This window comes from Myodes glareolus, chromosome 4, assembly GCF_982192425.1.
Source record: "Myodes glareolus chromosome 4, mMyoGla1.1, whole genome shotgun sequence".
In the NCBI taxonomy this organism is placed as follows: Eukaryota; Metazoa; Chordata; class Mammalia; order Rodentia; family Cricetidae; genus Myodes; species Myodes glareolus.
In genome coordinates this window covers 78,693,441-78,712,496 of record NC_142029.1, presented here as the reverse complement: position 1 = coordinate 78,712,496, position 19,056 = coordinate 78,693,441, and the positions used below count along the sequence as shown (strand labels likewise).

The 19,056-nt window shown below is 44.2% G+C and overlaps 1 protein-coding gene across 12 annotated transcripts in view; it reads left to right on the top strand.

Annotated features, from left to right (window-relative positions):
• Positions 1-7,445: 7,445 nt before the first annotated feature.
• Ncam1 (neural cell adhesion molecule 1) overlaps positions 7,446-19,056 on the top strand; it is a 293,616-nt gene continuing 282,005 nt past the window's right edge. For 3 of the 12 annotated variants that reach the window (XM_087905637.1, XM_087905636.1, XM_087905635.1), the window contains exon 1: positions 7,446-7,830. In XM_087905637.1, coding sequence (XP_087761763.1) covers positions 7,779-7,830 — 52 coding nt within the window. In that variant the 5' untranslated portion in view covers positions 7,446-7,778. The remainder of the gene's footprint in view (positions 7,831-19,056) is intronic. The other 9 variants (XM_087905644.1, XM_087905643.1, XM_087905639.1 and 6 more) reach the window with 5 other exon arrangements.

Here is a 19,056-nt window from a genome sequence, read left to right as displayed (position 1 = left end):
CAGCAGTATACACATATCCGAGATGACCCGAGCCAAACCACAATTCTGGAAAGATTAGAAGAGAGCACTCCTCGATTCTTAATAAAAACCCAAGATAGGTTTTACAAAAAAAAAAAAAAGAAAGAAAGAAAGAAAGAAAGAAAGAAAGAAAAAAGAAAAGAAAAGAAAAGAAAAGAAAAATCCATCTGAAAATCCATGTGGAATCCTAAAGGACCTTGGATGGTCAAAAGAATCTTGGAAAAGAAGAATGAGCTTGCGGTCTCTCATCTTATGATTTTAAAACTTACTTCAGAAAAGATATGACTGCCAAACTAGTGTGGTAGCAGTGCAGAGGCAGGTGTACAGGCCAACGGAACTCCCGTGAGCAAACCCTAGCTTAGGTGGCCACGAGAATTTTCACAAGAGTGCCAAGACTATTTAATAGGAAAGGGGTAATTATGTTTTAAACAAAAGGTAGATCTGGGAAAACTAAACACACAGAGACACACACACGGTGGGGCACACACACACTCACACACACACACACGGTGGGGCACACCAACACACATGGTGGGGCACACACACACGCACACACACATACACACACACGGTGGGGCACACACACACACACTCACACACACACACACACAAACACACGGTGGGGCTTGTGCTTTCATCAATTACCATCTACAAATATTAACTCAAAATAGATGCCAGACTTAGATATTAGAGCTAAATATCTTAGAACATTTGAGAGAAAATATATGGGGAAAGCTAAATGATATGGATTTAGCACTAATTTCTTGGGTACAGCATAAAAAGAACAGGCAATACGAGTTTAAATATAGTTAAGTTTCATGAAACATTTCAACTTTTATGTCTGAGAAGATGGACCAGCAGGAAAAAAAAAGCAACCCATGCAATGTGAAAACACTTTGAAGTCATGTATCTGACGAGAGCTTACGTGGAGGATCTCTGTGCTTAGCAAGAACAAAACAAAAACCCTAACCAAATAACAAGCTTCAAAAGACTTAAACAGTCATTTCTTCAAAAATGTAGAAATGACCAATAGACCTATGGAGATATATTTGATAGTAACAGGCATCGGATAAGTGCAAGTCAAGTCCACACTAAGGTATCACTTCACCTCTTTACACTGGGATGGTTAGGAAAAGAATAAGAGGAAGGAAGAGTCACGGAGGAAGAATCAGAAAGAAAGAACAAAATAAAGAGCAAAGAATGCAGAGAAAGCAGAGCTCTCGCTCCCGTTTGTTGGGGAGAGAAAATGATGTGCAGTCTTTGTGGAAAAGGGTTCTGGATACGTCTCAAAAATTTAATGCAGAACCACTATGTGAAGCAGCAGTTCTACTACTGGGTATACACAGAGAACTTAAAGCAAAGACCCAAATATATTTATGAACCTATGTTCAGCATAGTGTTATTCTTACTAGACAACACACACACACACACACACACACACACACACACACACAGAAATACATTTCTCCATTCATGGATGAATAGATGAAGTAAACGTGGCATGCGTGACACTATCCAGCCTTAGAAAGGCAAGAAATTGACATGTGCTACACCATGGGTGAACCCTGAAAACATGACACTAAGTGAAACAAGACAGGCATGAAAGGATTCATATTGTATGATTCTTCTTACATTATTCCCTACAAGAGACCTCATGCAAGCAGCACATGGTTCCGTGGTTGCCAGGGGACACAGTGGGGGTGGGAGATGGTATGTCACAGGGGAAAGACTTTCATCTGTGGAAGACGAGCAGTTTCTGGGGATGGCGGCTGGTGATACTTGTTCCATGTTCATGTACCTAATGCCAAGAGCTCTCCCTGTTAAAATGACAACAAATTGTTATGTACATTTTACATTTTACAACTACAGAAAAAGGAAATGCTAGCTTTCTCTAACTTGATACTTTCATTTACAGATTAAACTCCTGGTAGCAGGTGTTATACCAAACAACCTGGACTCCCCCTGCGGGGTCAGGGGCTGCTCTCCTCTCTCAGCTGTCCCTTGGTTATTGCTCACAGCTGAAGGTCACATTCCAGAGGTGTCCCGAGTCTGGTGACTGTTCAATGTGAAGATATTGTAACTAGTTTGGAACCCTTAGAGGGCAGTTTAAGGTCTTCTTATGCCTCCCTATGGCCCTTCTCTCTTTCTGGCCTGTTTTCCTTCCTTTCCTGTGCAGAAGGTGATCCCCAAAGCACTCTCCAGTAAGCCCCTTACTTCCACAGTAAGAAGGAGAGCAGAAGAAAACAGCACACCTTCCTCAACATATTACTTCAATGGATGCCAGAAAAAAATTGTCATAACAACTATATTAATATATGACGAGTGGGATTTGAAAGGCAGGCTTTGAAGTTGTGCAGTGTGCAAACCAAACAGAGAAATTGTGCTTCTGGGTTGATCCCTGTCTTATTCCTCTGCTTTGGAAGTTTCCAGTACTAGTCATGTGGAATTACCAATGAACAGCCAGAATTCCTTAATCAGTGCCTGGCCCAATCTTGAACAGGGAAGGTAGGAGGCCACTTCCACCCCATTCTGCAATAGAGCTCAGAACTGAGAGAAGTAGGAAGCAGGCTGAGGGCTCCCTAGGAGCTTTAGCTTTCTAGATTTATGCGCCCCGTTTAATTACTTGGTCCTAATACTTTCCAGAATTATTCTCAGCACTTTGGACACATTTTTTTTTCTATCTTGTTTTAGTTTTGGGTCATTTACTATGTTGCTCTTAAGCTTCTATGCTTCTGAGAACACATTTTACCTAGGTCATTAAGAAAAAAAAAAACCCTAGGACAGCTATGAACCATGGAATCATATTTGGGGTTTGGGGTGTTTGGAGTAGAAATAATGACCTCCATAGGCTCATGTGTTTGAATGCTTGATCCATAGGGAGGGGCACTATTAGGAGGTGTGGCTTTGTAGGAGTAGGTGGGGCCTTGTTGGAGGAAGTGTGTTACCTTGTTGGAGGTCTTATGTGTTAAAGCTAGACCTAGTGACACAGTCTCCTCTGCTGCCTGGGGATAAAGATGTAAAACTCTCAGCTCCTTCTCCAGCACCATGTCTGCCTGCATGCCACCATGTCCTGCCATGAAGATAATAGACTAAATCTCTGAACTGTAAGACAGTTCCAATTAAATGCTATTTTTTAAAATAAGAGTTGTCATCGTCATGATGTCTCTTCACAGCAATAGAAACCCTAAGACATGGGTCTCTTTAACAAGAGAAATAGGAACACCAGGTCTAAATGGAGACACTATACTAGAACCTAGACCAAGTTCATTTATTAAAATCGTTCTTGTGTTGAGTTAGTGTATATGGTCACAGAGAGTGTGAGCAGGAATTGACAACTGATTCAATTTACGTTTCAATTTACTTCACAACCAGAGAACACCATCATCATATGAAAACAGAAGCAGAGAGAGATGGGATGTAAGTCAGGTGTCAAACACTTTCCTAGCATGCACAAGACCTTGCTTCCACCGCGGCTCTGAAAAATAAGCATGTAAATAATAATAAAGAAAACAAAATCTAAAAACTCCCCTTTCAAGCTTCCTTCTTCCTCAAACTTACTTTCCTTGCTTTTTCTTGTTGTTGCTGTTGTAACGCATTCTCTGCCAGCACTGGAACCAAGACTCCTCTTCTCTGGCTCCTTCTCCTTTCTCATCCTTTTATCCTGAAGATAGAGATGTCTTTTTTTCCTATCTCTCCACAAATCTGCTCTCTCAGAGCCCACCAAAGACCTTCCAAATGTCTAAATCCTGGAAGGTCTTTTAAACTGTGTTTTATTTCTAACTACATTGAAAGTATCTGCTTCTTTTAGGTATTTTAGCAATTTTCATTTTCCTTTCTTTTTCTCTATTACATTGGCAACTTTGGCACATACCTTTAACCAAGGAATACCCGCACCAATGTAATGTCTCCTGTGTCCTGCATGTCACCATTGGAAATCACTTTCTGGGCCTGAGACAGAGAATTTCCAGAGCTGCATCTTTGCTCCTGTGCTTACCACCTTGTCTTAATCTCCCTTCTTTTCTTATTTCCTGTCCCTGTCACCAGCAGCTGTTCGACTGCAGACATAGGAAGCTTTGATCTCAAACCTTTCTTTAATTTTTTTTTATATGTCTCCTATCCAAAGGACAGCTCCTCTGTAGCCTGGAACTCCCACGGCTCTCCCCTCTTCCTCTTCCTCCCTTTGATACTTATCATGGCTTCTCTACTAGGTGTCTTATGATTTATCAGCTGTATTCGCCATCAGAATGCAAACCCAGCACTACAAACCCTGTGTCTAGAGCAGCGCCTGGCATTTACCTGATGCTCAGCAGAATACTGTAGAAAAGGAGAGGAACTTGTTTCTTCTTCTACCTCAGATCTAGTCTTGGGAACATTTTGAAATTCTGTTGTTTGCTTCTTGGAAGTCTCTTCCTTTTTCTGCTACACTGTCGGGAACTGGAACCTCCCAGTTCCAACACTGACCTGGCTCTCTGGGGGCCCTCTTTCTGTGGCTGTCTTCTTAGATGACACAACTAAATCTCCCTTCCTACACATAGTCTGAGTGTCTCCTTCCCTACATGGACCCTACGGGCACTGAGAACTGTTTACTGATGTGTGCCTAACAGCCTAGACTGACTCTCTCTCTCTCTCTCTCTCTCTCTCTCTCTCTCTCTCTCTCTCTCTCTCTCAGCAAAGGTATATAGACAACCACGGCTTTATCAAATTTAAGAAAAATGATTCACGGGTGGAGTGTGGACAAAGAACTCAGAAGAGAGCTGAAGAACTGGGGACCAGCGGTCCATCCTGTTACAGGAACATCAGAGAGATCCTAGGATTGGAGACTGGAGTAGCTGGGACAGAATTCAAGAATGAGTCATGACAATAGCGAACAGCTACACAGCAATGGGAGGGGCTGGAGAGAGACAAAAAGAAGAAAGTCTATTCATGCTGAAGTGAGATAGGATTTCCACACTTGTCTACATCTAAAGGCTAAAAATAGGGACATTTGGGGGAGAAAAGTAGTGAGGAATCTTCTGCTTCTATTGACGTGGGCTATAAGAAGCTAGTTTGCAAGGATGGATGTGTCTCACTCTGGGTGGTAAAATTAGAAAACATTTATTTTGGGTGCTCCAACCTTCACTCCTCTCCACCCTCGGCCTACTCTTTTTTTCTCTGCACTGAAAACTTCGTTAGAAAAGAGTCTGATATATTTGTCCACATAAAGTTAAAAGGTATAATGTGGTCATTTTTACACAATGGCAAAAGACAGCAACCAGAAGTATATGCATGTGATGTGCAGAAAAGTCAGATTTCTGTCTCAGTGGAAACTATGTGACACAAACAGCTTATGGAGAGGAAAGGTTCCTGTGAGTTCATGGTTTCAGAGATCTCAGTCTGTGGCGGCTTCGACCTGCTGCCTTTGGGTCTGGTGCAAGAACACACCATAGTAAGGATTGCGAGGAAGGGGAAAATAAAAGCTCATAGTCATCAGAAAGTACTAGGCAGAGAAGAGGGACAAGGTTCTCAATATCCCCTTCAAGACACAACCTCAAGTGACCCTGTGTCTTTCTCGTCCCCACCACTGGATGTTCTATCCTGCCCTACTTAAGCCGCTCTAGGGGTCCAGACTCGACTTCCTGGGCCTTGGAGGAACATTCCAGATCATGCTATAGTAGATGTATAGACATCAAACACAGGGCTAAGTACACTGGCTACCCAACCAATACTTGAGTTGATGTTCATGAAGGTATTATTTATATTATCAAACTCTGGAAGCACTCTAAACATCCAGTGTTGGGGGGGGGGAGCTATGGAGACATCCATAGAAGAAATACTGTAGAGCTATTTAGAGAGCTCGTCTCATGGCTGCAGGGAAATGCTTATATGCCATTAGGAAAAATCAGCAGGCTTCAGATTGCTAGTAGAATGTGCTAATTATAAAAATTGTACGCAGGGCTAAGGAGGCAGTTCAGACTGTAAATTGCTTGTCTTGCAAGCTGGAGTTCTTGAGCTTCATCGCCAGAGGCCAGTTTGGTTTGTTTGTTTAAGCCAGGTGTGGCAGGGTGGTTGCAGCCACAGGTCTTAGGAGGCAGAGACAGGCCGGTCCCTAGAGGTGACCACCCAGCAGTCTAGGCTACTGGGCGAGAGCTCCAGGATGGGGAGGGGTGCCTGAGGAACAACACCCAAAGTTATCTTCTGACATCTACACACACACACCTACTAATACACATGCTGCACACACATGCACACCTGCATCACACACGCATAATTGTTGGCATACGTAGAAGACTTAGGAATACTGTGGATATCTTTAGAATCCGTGGGGCATAGAGATACTCTTTGAGCTTTTATGCTTTTTTTGTGTTTTTGATCGGTTTATAATCAGGGTAAGGTACATATTACAAAAGTGAATGGGAAAGGTTCCTGAGGAGAAGAGAGCGCTTCCCATGAATCCCTGGAAACCCCGGCACCTGATGTGGTCTACCTGGTTCATTTTACAGGAGAGAGGAGAGCTGAAGGGTGATTGATCAGTCAGAAGAAGGTGGTTTTTCTAAATGCTATGGCACCAAGGAGCCTGCCCTGTGAAGTAAATGGGAGGGCGTATGGGTGAATTGATGCTCTTCTCTGTTGGGTGATGTCACTGTGCAAGGCTAACATAGTCAAGACCCGTCCAGAACACCCTCATCTGTCTTTCTCGTGCAACTCAAGCCCAGTTCAGGTGCGAATGTGGGCTGATTTCGCTCTGCTCCCCATCCCTTCTTTTAACAAACAAGGCTGGCTGATTAATGGAAGTCTTTGGACTGATAGCTCAGTCATATTGTTGAAGAACTGTTGCTCCTAGGCCATAATGCCTACAGAAAAGTCAGAGAGGAAGATGGTAGGGGTGGGGTCAGGATTCCAATACTTGTCAACAGTTTCTGGTTATTTCTGGATATGGCTTCTGACTGGCTTCCCCACCCCCACTTTGGAGATCTGAGATGGTGTGTGAGTTGCTCCCTCTGTGGGAAGGTAAACCTCATAGCCCAGAGAAAACAAACAAACAACAAAACAAACCTCTGCAACCTGCGTCTCTCTCCAAATTTCCATTTTCCTTCACTTAAAAAAAAAATGAAGCCATATGCTTCCGATTGCTACGACTTTAGTAACTAAACGTGGGGGGGGGGATTCCACAACTTTGAAAATCTAACCCAAATCAAAAATTCTTTTCTTTTTTATTTCCTTTGGTAATTATTAAAATGTTCAGATTCCTAGTTTAGGAACGCTGGAGGGCAGAAGGATCTGCGAAGGCATGAATGAAGGAAGGAAAAGGGTGGAAAGAAGAAATCCCAGCTCAGCCGGCAAGGCTGCGCCTGAAAGAGCCCGGCTCCCCGGGATAATTCCAGGCCGCATTTTGCAGGCGACCGCATCTGCCTCCCCTGTCTCTTACCTCCTGGTTGTGAGGAACTATTTGTGGTCGGCGTGGTGGAAGGACACAGTGAGGTTCTCACCTCCGCCCCCCGCCCGTCGCTCGCATCCCCAGTTCCATCAAAGCCAACCCGGGCCAGCGCAGGGATCTCCGAGTTGCTAGTGTGCTGAGGCTGGGACTGTCACTCATTCTCCGCTCAGCGCGTGAACGCAGCTCGGCAGTGGCTGGCAGGAAACAATTCTGCAAAAATAATCATACCCAGCCTGGCAATTGTCTGCTCCTCGGTCCGTTGCTCCGCCGCCGTCCACAGTCGCTAGCAAGGGGAAGGCACAGAATTTACCGCGGCCAGAACATCCCTTCCAGCCTGCAGTTTACAATGCTGCGAACTACGGATCTCATCTGGACTTTGTTTTTCCTGGGAACTGCAGGTACATTTTTATTTTTTTAAAAATTCTACATCGGGTTAGCTAATTGTCCACTTGCCCCTGTCCTTCCTTCCTCTCCTCGAGGAGTACAGTTCTTTTGGAGGGTGTGTGTGTGTGTGTGTGTGTGTGTGTGTGTGTGTGTGAGGCTAAGACCTAGCGTTTTCACTGAGCTGAGAAGGGAGCGCATCTCATCGTCCTTGCTGTCCAGCCAAACCCGTGCCCTCCGGGACAGCGCTGGACGCGGTTGCTTCCCCGTTTGGTGACTACTGCGCACGCCCTTCCCACTTGTGTGCCCGCGGAGGTGGGACAGGGGTATGGGACCGGGATGCTGTGGTGATAGGGAGCGCTGCTTCGCCTTCCCCGAAGGCGGGCGGTGGGGATGCGCGACTCGGGTGGTGTCGCCCCCGGGCTCATCTTCTACCAAAAGGGGCTTGTCAAGCTTCGGGAAGAGTGAACAATAAGGCTGGACAGCTTCCCCTTATCATTTCGTCCTGTTGTGTGATAAAGTGGGGCTTGCCGCCTTCGTGTACTCCCTCTTCTTCCCCGCCCCGAATAACGGTTTGCAAAATGGGGCAACCCTGGGCAGCACCGCAGGGCCGTGTGGTCGTTCCTGCACCCCCGTGCAAATGACGTTAGTTTTTCATTTGCCAAATTGCTGGGTAGTTGCAAAGCCTGCCCTCGGCCGGGAGCACGGAGGGATGGGAGGGTCCAGCGCCGCGTTTTGACAGGAGGAAGTGCAGAGGGGCGGAGGGCGAGGAGGGCGTGATCCGAACTGCCTGGTGTGCGTGTGTGTATGTGTGTGTGTGTGTGTGTGTGTGTGCGCGCGCGCGCGCGCGTGTGTGCGCGCGTGTGCCTTTACACGCACCGCGAGCCCAGGGTTGCGCGGTGCCAGCGAAGAATGGCAGGTAGCCAGCTGCCCGAGACACCTCGCCCCAGTCTCCTTTCTCTGGGCGATGTTCCTGATCCTGGCAAAGTGTGAACAATGGGGCGCTCAGGAGAAAGACCATAGCAATGCTGTCGCGGGTGGCGGGGGCTGTGCCGCCGCCCAGAGACTCTCAGCATCCTGGAGGGTGGGGGGCGCATTGCATTTTGGCTATTTCCATTTCGTCTTCCCTGGAAAATTCTTTAGTGTGCCCACCCTCTTCTCCAGCTGCTCCCCTAACACCACGCAAGGATTTGCGCTTTGCGTCCCCATGGACTGGGAGAGGGGGAAGAAAAGGGCGCTGGGGCCGGGCGGAGAGCTGGGTGGGATGGGCCGACAGCTGGGGCGGGGGGCGTGTGCTGCCAAGCACCAGCTGAAAGCAGGCTAGGCGTAGGGGGCAGCACGTGCCTGTCTTCTGTCAAATGTGGCAGTACCTGTCCTGTAGCGCTGAGCCCTGGGTGGGGAGTGCACAGGGCGGCCCCGGGAGCACCCAGCGCGCCCCCCTCCGTGGGCAACAGGAGAGCAGAGCCGGGCCACCGCCTCCAGCCAACTCCGTTCGGCGACCAATCAGAGCGAGGCTGGCTGGGCGGGAAGCCGCGAGAGGCTTTTATTGCGGCGCGGGTGGCGCCCGAGCTGCCAAGACGGTCTCCGGGTGTTCTAGCTTAACGGTCTCGCTCGCCTCCCGCCGGGAGAGACCCCGCCCTAATACTGTCCCTAGCTGCCCGGCAGTTTCTGGGAACATAAAATAGGGAGGAAATGGGCACTGGGACATCTCTTGATCCAGCCAGCTCATGCTCGCTTACTCGTGTCTCTTTCACGCTGGCTTGTAGCATCCCGGCTCCCCCTCCATGGTTCACAGTTGTTCCCCAGCGCTTTGCCTGCCAGCACAGAGGACAGTAGCCCCCAAGCTGTGGCCCGGAGCGCAGACGCGCGCGTGCGCTGACCCTCTGGCCAAAGACTAGACGCTGGACTGGAGGGGCGTGGCGAGGCGTGGTAGGGCGTGTCTTGACAGGGAGTGTCGACTGGCTCCTCGCTACCACCAGGCCCAGGACTGGCAGGGGCGTTCCCTTCTCTGTGGTGCTTTGGGTGACCCCCTCTTAGGGTGTGTTTATTGAGACTTTCCTTCTGGATAGGAGCATGACAATGGAGACCTGGTCTTCCACGATGCGTCTTTTTAGGATCTCCTGTGGTCTTCTCCATGATGGAGATGGGTGTAACCCTCAGGGTTTGTATCCTGCGTGGAAGCTGAGAGAGAGAATCCAGTACCGACGTGTTCCCGGATGCTCAGGCAAGGCTGGCATCCTGACCAGGGTTCCCTGAAACGACAGCATCCTTATTCTGCCCCTAAGACCAGACAGTGACGCTGAGAAAGAAGCACACACTAGACTGTTTAACAAAAGAAAGACGTGGTTTTACAAAGAGAATTTTCAATTAAAGTGTTGTTTTTACCAGCCTAAAAATAAATCCAGAGAATTCAAGTCAAAGGGTTATATGCATATCTCCTCCCCGTTTTGGGCTGCAAATGTTGTAGGGTACCCACAGACAATGGTATAATTCAACTCTCTCTGTTATTGCTGCATATGAAAATTTATATATAAGGAACGCTAACCTTAGTGCTCCTCAATGAATATCCTAACGCATAAAAAACGAATCGGGTGCTGCCGAGTCTGGTTGTACCTGTCTTCTGCTCCCTTTGGAATAAAAGGACAGGTTGCATAATTGCATAGTAAATTTGTGTCTATTGAATGTTGGTTGGTGGAATGACGTGCTTGAATGATCCGAAGCGGTTAAAAAACATGCTTAGTTACAATTGTAGTCCTTTGATAGTATAGCCTATAAGAGTTAAGGAATAAGTAGAAATTGTTTTCTAGCAAGATAACACTAGGCTTATAAGAAAGAATAAATTTAGTACAAAAGGCAACATACACATCATACACATAACATATATCCAATATTTCTTGTTAAACAATTAAAGATGCATTTCATTAGTCTGTTGTTATGCCCTTCAACAGATCTCTATTTTTTACGCTGATTTTCATATACAATGGGAAATGTGAAGTTTGAACAGAATTTAAAGGACCGTAATAAAGCCATACTTAATAGGGAAAACCTTTTACCACTCCTGTTTCTTTCCAAAAACATCTTGCTGTCAGTAAATTTTAGCACACTTAAACGCACTGAAAACAGCTGAGAATTCATTTAAAGACTAAAGACAAATGGAGATTATAATCCTGAATTGTGGAAATATGGCCCTGCATTTATTTCAGTTTTTCTGTAAGGTCAGTTTTATGGTGTTGTTTCTGTTCAGCTTTTGGGGGGGACAGGATCTCTATATAGACCTGGTGGGCTTAGAACTCACTATCTAGACCAGGTTAGCCTTGAGCCTTTCCAGGATCCTCTTGCTTCATCTTCCCAAGTGCTGATATAGCAGCCATGAGCTTTATATGACAAAAGTCATGAAGATCTATGTGCCCTGCCAGGTTCTCATTTATCCCATGCTGGTCATGTTATTGAATTTGTCTTCCACCAAGGGACTGAATTTGGGACCTTCTTTCTAGGCACCTTTACCCTGGATCTCTGTCTCTGTCTCTGTCTCTGTCTCTGTCTCTCTCTCTCTCTCTCTCTCTCTCTCTGTTCTAAACAGGATTTCTCTGTGTATTTCAGGCTGTCGTGAAACTCACTCTGTAGACCAGGCTGGCCTTGAACTCACAGAGGTCCTCCTGCCCCTGCCTCCCAAGTGCTGGGATTAAAGGTCACCGCCCTACTAGGTCTCTTTCTTTTTTAAACAATATTGTTAGAACAGCAGAAAGCTGTATCTCAGGTCTTTGCTTAGGAAAGCAGTTTTCCCAGGTCTTTCCACAACAGTTGGTTAAACTAAGAATTTGCTCATTTAATGGGTAAGTACTTCCCTAAACTTGGTCAAAAATTAAAATAGGTAGGGCCTTAACAGGCAAGATGGCCTAGAAGGTCCAGGTATTTGTCACCAGGCCTATTGACCTGAGATGGATCCCCAGACTGCACATGATAGGAGAGAGGACTGATTCCTAAAGGTTGCCCTCTGACCTTTACACATATGACAAAAATAAATGCATGTAAGAAAAATAATCAAGGCAAATGCCTTTCCACCCCGCCCCCAAAACCAACCCAACAATATCAAGAAAAATTAAGGTCTGGTGTGTTATTTGTAGCAGATACGGTTATTGACTCCAGTCAGCAAGTAATCCAAGGGAGAAATTAGTTACAGGGAGCCCCCCGCTTCTAAGAGCCTTTGAAGTGCTTCCCTTTGGAGTGTACTTATCATTAATTGAATTCTTCTGATAGGTAATCTATAACTCAATGTAAATAATCTCTAAATTTTCCTGTCACTGGGAACAATGTCTTAATTGCCTTTCAAAATAAATAGCACCATTTTGTCAGTCAGAATCTGATCTTTACTACGACAGATGTTTTTCTTCTTGCCAGAACTCAGTTTCTTAAATTATAGTCAGCATCTGTAAACTTCACACTGCTTGAGAAATGGACTTTGGGATTTCTGGTGCAGCCACTTTATTTATTTATTTTGAAATGATGAAGGCTATGTTTCATCTTAGCCTGATGAATTCCCCCTATTTGCATCGTCGGTGTTAAAGAACTGTGGCCACTTTCCAGACTGCAACTGGCTTCAGTGCTGCTGGCGGCCCTCCAAAGGTGTTTTACAGTCTTTCCCAACTTTGTGGGAAGTGAGTGATTGAGTACCTGTTGCTGAAGGACATTTGAACTTTCTCTGACAATCGTGGGTCTGCATGACAGAGACCAGAACCAATTGACTACACCTGTCCCCATCTATCTGCGGAAACAGTTGAAGCTGGGGAGGGGACAAAGGCACTTGTAAAACACTCCCCTGTACTGTTCAAGTGTAGAGCTGTAGACATGTAAATGCTTTGTGGGGTCAAGATAAATATTTGAATACAAACTCCACAACGGATAATTTGGTGATCTAACAAATCTATAGACTACAGAATGTATGGAATTTTAAAAGAAAGTCAGGAACGCCAAAGCTCAGATACCTTTTGCTAGAGAGGAAAAATCCTGAGTAAAATTAAGTAGAGAACTGTGTACGCTCTTTAATATACTCTCCAAGTCTCAGCAATATTGTAAAAGATAGCCTCATAGGAAGGGCAGAATTTCACAAGGAGTCTTCTGAATCCTAATGATTAGGTTTTACAAGGCCTGGAGATTTTTGTATTAAAAAATATTTTAGCAAGGATGTTTCTGATAACACAAGTAGATATGCTTGCTCCTATAGGACACAGGAATATAGAAGTCAGTTTGAAGGTTACGACTATGGCTTCGCCACCTCTAGCCCTTTGTGTTATTAACTCCTGAAGCTGATGCAGAGGGATGTAAATGATCTGGCATTGGCAGCGGTGCCATTGTGCCCTTTCGTTTCAGGCTGTTGAAATACTGTCTCTCAGCTGCGGATTCTCATTAGGAATAGTGCCTTTTGATGTTGGTCTGGGTGCCAAATGGTGGCCTTTCAGGCAGTTTCAATACATTGTGCTTAAAATGCTCTTAGGCCATGTCTACAGGCAGCCACTGAGTTAACTGGTTTTCAGTTAGGTTGACACACTTTTTCCTCCCTGTGGTAATAATTTAGCTTCTAAGCAATCAGCGACTTAAAAAAGATTGCAGTGGAAGGACCTATCTCATATATGGGGCATCCAAGATTTTAATGGCCCTGTTATGCATTCTTTCCATCTTGATATGTGTAATGCTTTCTTGATGGTAAAGATCACGTGGCTGCCGTGACTTCAAAGCTTTCTGTATAACCTGCATCCAACTACATACTCACCAAGTACTTCTTGATGTGAAGCCGAAAACACTGCAACATCCGAGCTCCCTCTTTTTCTGTTTTTTCTGTCTTGTTTAATTCCTGAGGGATAACATATACAAAGCCTTTGGTTGCCGCCTCTCCATTGGTTTCTTATTATCTCATCATTTCACAACATTCCTGGTAATTTCACACTGTTTGAGATCCTGTTACATATTCTCTTAAACAGTGGATCAGATATGTTTATCAGGTGCCAAATTTTAACTATCAGCTCTGTGGGGAGTCAAAATGGAGTGTGATGATGTAATTTCTGCTCTCAGGGAAGCCCTGTGATGAGTACTCCAATTTGGAGGTGAGGAGAGGTACCCAAGCTTTAGCCACCTTGAATGGGTTATGTTCTACCTTTCACTTCCTTCTCCTGTGAGATGGGAGATATTAGTATGTCTGTGTGATGGAGTGCTGACTATTTGGGGGATCACAGAATTCAGTGGATGTGAACTGGGGGTATTAAATGAGGAAAGTGGATGTATCTGAAGCTAGAAAAAGTACTGAGACACAGTGCTGTCGTTTCCAAAGATGTTAACGAGAGCACTGGGAAACCATGGCTTTGCAAGTGATCAGAACCAGAGTTGAAGAAATGGTTGCTAAGTGTCCAAGCTCAACCATGTTGCCTTTGAATACTTTAGGAGAAAGTAGTTCGGTCTTAAGGTGGAAAGCCATGAATGTAAGGATGGATCTAGGTTCCATGGGCCATAGAGGTTAAAAAATTTTGAGCCTCTGCAGAAAATTCACAACCCCCTTACTTTTGAAAGGATTTAGAAAAGACATGACCATGAAAAGACATGGCCAGGTCCCCATCTCTTAGGGTCTTAGAAGGCACTCATGTAGTGGCAGGGCTCTGGAAACCTCTGGTCTTGCTTTGTCAATTATGCTTCGGTCTGTATGGATCTACCTGCTTTAGGATATAGGTGAACAGTTCCAGCTTGTTGAACATGGTCCTTTCACCAGTTGCATTGCTTTCAAGCTTAGAATCATGTATCAAAATCAAAGTTATTTTTTATTAAAAAAAAAAGCCACTTGACCTTTGTTTTCCAGAGAATCTGAAGTGAGATCTAAGGTATTTTACAATTTCTCACTGCAGGTATTTTTGTAAATTACCAACTCGAATAAAATAGGGTAATTGTTATGCTTATTCAAGTGAATTAGACATAAATACCCAACTGCCTGGGCAGGAAGTAGCCCTGAAAATGAAAAGTGGCCTGGGAAGGAGGCTGTAGAATTTGTTTTGGGTAGCTAAAAGCAGATAACGTGGAACACAATAGGAATCATTGTATCTTAACTATCGGTATGTGGTTTATAGAACCATTTGATTTTCATATCATTTATCTGGCAAATATTTACTAAGGCCTTGCTCTTTGCCTGTATTGGAATCAGAGTGGTCAGCTAGACATATCGATGATGTTTTTATGCAGTTCCTAGGCGAACAGTGCAGAGGAATACAGCAGTTGATCAAGGCAAACGCACACACACATTTATAATGGCCTATTTTGCTAAGACCTAAGGGAGGGGGCAGGGCACTGTGGGAGTGTTTGGGAAGAGGAAATCTACTTCTTATTGGATGGTCAGGGAAATGAAGGCAGCATTTAAACGACTGTCAAATGAAGAGACAGATGGTAGTCTCATTTTAAGGCATGACTGATGGGCTCCTTTGAACAGACAATGAGGAGCAACAGGCAAAGCCAAATTCCTTTATCTAATAAACATTCCTAACATCTTGAGGTCAAACAATGTCAGAGATTGTGCCTGGTTTTAGTTTATAAAGTCAAGAGGGACATGCCTCTGTTTCCAGAGCTGTCTACCTTACAAATAGAGAGATGAGTCCATTTATTTTTGTTGTTGTTGTTTTGTTTTTTGTTTTTTTCTAATAAAGGAAGCAATCGACTCTGCCTGGGGCCCCTTGAGCTCTGCTTAGGAGATGAGTTTGGATGAGAGGAGAGAGAGAGTAGGGAAAAGAGATGGTTCAAAAAGAGCAAGCCACCTGAGCAAAATATATGCAGTTGGGTTTGGGGAACAGGGTCAGGGTAGGACCAGAGAGAAGAAGAAAGACAAAGAAAACCCAAGAAAATTAATTATTGAAGTGTGACCGACCCATAATTTCTATGTATTGACTACATTTACTCTTTTTCTAAAGGATACTTTGAAAGCAGGTAACCTTGGAAAAGAGTAACAAGCTTGCCTGCTATGGCTCTACACTGATGAGTCCCACCAAAGGGAAGAGACATGGTGCAGGGACATTGTGGGCACGTTTGGTTTTGCGCATCTGCTAACCACACTGAAATTCTGTGCATTCTCCCCTTTCTGAACTTGTGTCTCCCTGCAGTACTGAGCTCCTGATGCTCATACCACTCTCTAGGTTTTGTTGAGCTGAACTAAAGAGTAAGCATTCAATAGGTTATTTTAAAGTGTTTACTTCATCTTGAGGCAATAGATTTGATCTAAAATGTGTTTTTAAAGGAAGTTTGCCATGCCTGCCTTGTGCATAACTCTGAGTGAGAGGCTGGAGAAGAAAAAAAAAAATAAATTGGAAACTACTATTTTGGCTCTGTAGAAGCTTCCATGTGGTTACAAAGGAAGTTCTAACTTAGTTCCCAGAGTTAAAATATCAAAGATGTTCTGTCACCAGTCCCTAAGCAAAGGAGCCAGGTCACACTACTCAGACAGAAATCACCTTGATTGCTTTAATATCTAAAAAAGGTGTGGAGGATTGAGAACATGATCCAGGCCTCTAGGGAGCACAAATCATTAGGACAATGGCACTGGAGGGAGAATTGCTATGAAGGGTGTTTAAGGCAGGCATGGTGGGTCACATTAAAGTCTCAAGTGCTAGACAAATGGGATGTGTATTTCTTGAGATGTAAAACAGTCATTAAAAACAAACATTTTTGAGAGGATGCTTGGGAATAGGGAATGAAGTATGTGCTGACCTGGACTCCTTGTGAGGTTCACTCTGAGTTGGCAGGAAGATAGATTGGAACAATTAATTGGTAGAGGAATTTTGGTTTTATGTAGGACTAGATACAGTGGTTGGACAATCAAAGAGTTAGTGAAAAGATTTGTCCTTGTAATTTCAAATGCATAATGAAGACCTAGAGTCTGAGAGAAGAGGATTCAGATAAGTTGACCCTCCGAGTCCAAGGAAGGTGCTGGCTTTGTATAGTAGGAAGATTCAAGACAGAGAGGAAGCTTTTGGTTTACAGTCAAATGATTATGGTCTAAAATTTGACTCTCTTTTGACCAGATAAATGAATTAATGGACATTATTTACCTTCTTTGAGCACTGATATCTCCATTTCAATAGAATAAAATAAGAATATAAGTGTGAAACTCATTACAAATGAAAATCCAACTCTACCCTTTATAGAGAAATGTAGTTGAATGGTTTTATAAAAGGGTATTTTAGTTGTACAAGAAACTCTGCCTAGTCTGAAGAAAACCACTGTGCTATATTTTCTGAAGCAGCTAATTTTGAAAAGTGGTCGTTCTAATGGCTTTGGAGATAGGTGGTGGCCCGGGTGAGATGTCGGTGATAGGGAATCCATGAGGTCCATGGTGTCCCCAAAGATGGAAGGTGCCTAAGAAAGACAGAGTTTCTTTATTTTCATCATTATATTTTTTAAATTTTGAGAGATAAGGTCTCATTTTGTAGCCCAGGCTAACCTGGATCACATTTTGTGATGAAGACTCACCTAACATGTGACCTTCTGAGTTGTTGGGACTACAGACATAATGCCCAGCAAGAAAGACTGAGATGATTTATATATTTGGTTTTCTGAGACAGGGTTTCTTTGTAGCTTTGGAGCCTGTCTTGGAACTAGCTCTTGTAGAATAGGCTGGCCTCGAACTCACAGAGCTCCACCTGCCTGACCCCAGAAAGCTTGTCTGTTTAGAAGGAAAAAGACAACTGGCAATACTAGAAAGCATCCAAAGCGAAATTCGTAAGACTCTAACACATCGCCAGCAAGATGCAGATTGCCTTAGAACTAGGAGTGGTTGGAGAGCTCTTCCCAATAGTTGAGGGGAACTTTAAAGGAGGGTTGGGGTAGAGGAAGGTGGGGGAGGCAGGCTGGTATATGTACATTTGGGAGGTATCAGAACTGAGCCCGGCTAAGGAGATGATGAAGACAGAGGTGGTAGGAGTCTTACTTTTTTGATTTCAGTATGAAGAAAGCATGATGAAGAACAATCAGTGTCTGTAGATTCTTTCTCCTACCCAGAGGTATTGATGTAGTATTTAGCATCCAGAATGATGTCTATCTATAATTCAGAAAATCATATCAACCAGTGTGGAGGGAACCAGATCCTAGTGGTATGAACCAAAAGGTTAGATGTGAAAGAAGGGTGAGGAGGTGGTGGGGATGATTATTATTTAAAGATATAATCCCAACTTAGGAAAGCAGCAAAAATATCCCATTCCCTTATTCTCCTATCAAAACTGGAAGAGGAGAGCTTACATTTTATAGTGCATGGGTTTTCTGTAATAAGAATATAGTACTTTGTGCTCAGCTGTAGAGCAAACAACGTTGTGAAAAGGAGGGCAGAAAATCTCAGGTACCCAAGAGTGTGAAGAAGCTGAGACCCAAGCAGAAAGTTACTCGTTTTAAAGGAGCACAGTGATCTTAGAGTTGCTTCAGTTGAACAGAGAAGTCCAAGGTCTTTGGAATCAAAGACTAAGGAATAGATGATATCCAAGGAACTTGACAGGAAAGGACGTGGGGGATACTAAAGGGAGCAAAGATGTCACATTGGGTCATTGTCCTTTGATTGACTGTTTGCCAAGACGAAAGAGCCAGAAAGGAAAAAAAAAGTTGCTGAAAAACCTTTGCAAGGGACAAATGGACAGGTCTGGATGTTTGAAAATGATCACAGTCAGGGATGCCCACAGCTGCTGCTATTGATATTATTACACAATGATTGCTGGATAAAGTCGCTCTGTCTTCTTGTTAAGCATCTTTGATAAACATAACCGTTATTTTTATTATTTTATTATGTATAAGAGTGGTTTTGCCTCCATGTATGTATGTGCACCATGAATGTGTCTGATGCCCACGGAGGTCAGAGGAGGGTGTTGGATCCCGTGGGACTGGAGTTACTGCCAGTTGGGAACTGTGATGAAATCAAAGTCCTCTGTCAGAGCAGCAAGTGTTCTTAACCACCGAGTCACGCAACCTGTATTTCTCTTCCTCTAACAAGCCTTTGTGATGGCGCATAGCAAGTTTTTATGTTCCCCTTTTATTTATTTCTTTCTTATTTATTTATTTATTTATTTATTTATTTATTTATTCATTCATTCATTCATTTGAGACAAAGTCCTATTATGTAATCCAGGCTGGCCTCAAACTCATAATCCTCCTGCCTCTGCCTCTGTAAGGCTGGATTATAGCCCTGAGTCACCGTGGCTAGCTTTAGTAGAATATTGTGCTTTGCGCTGATTGGATGT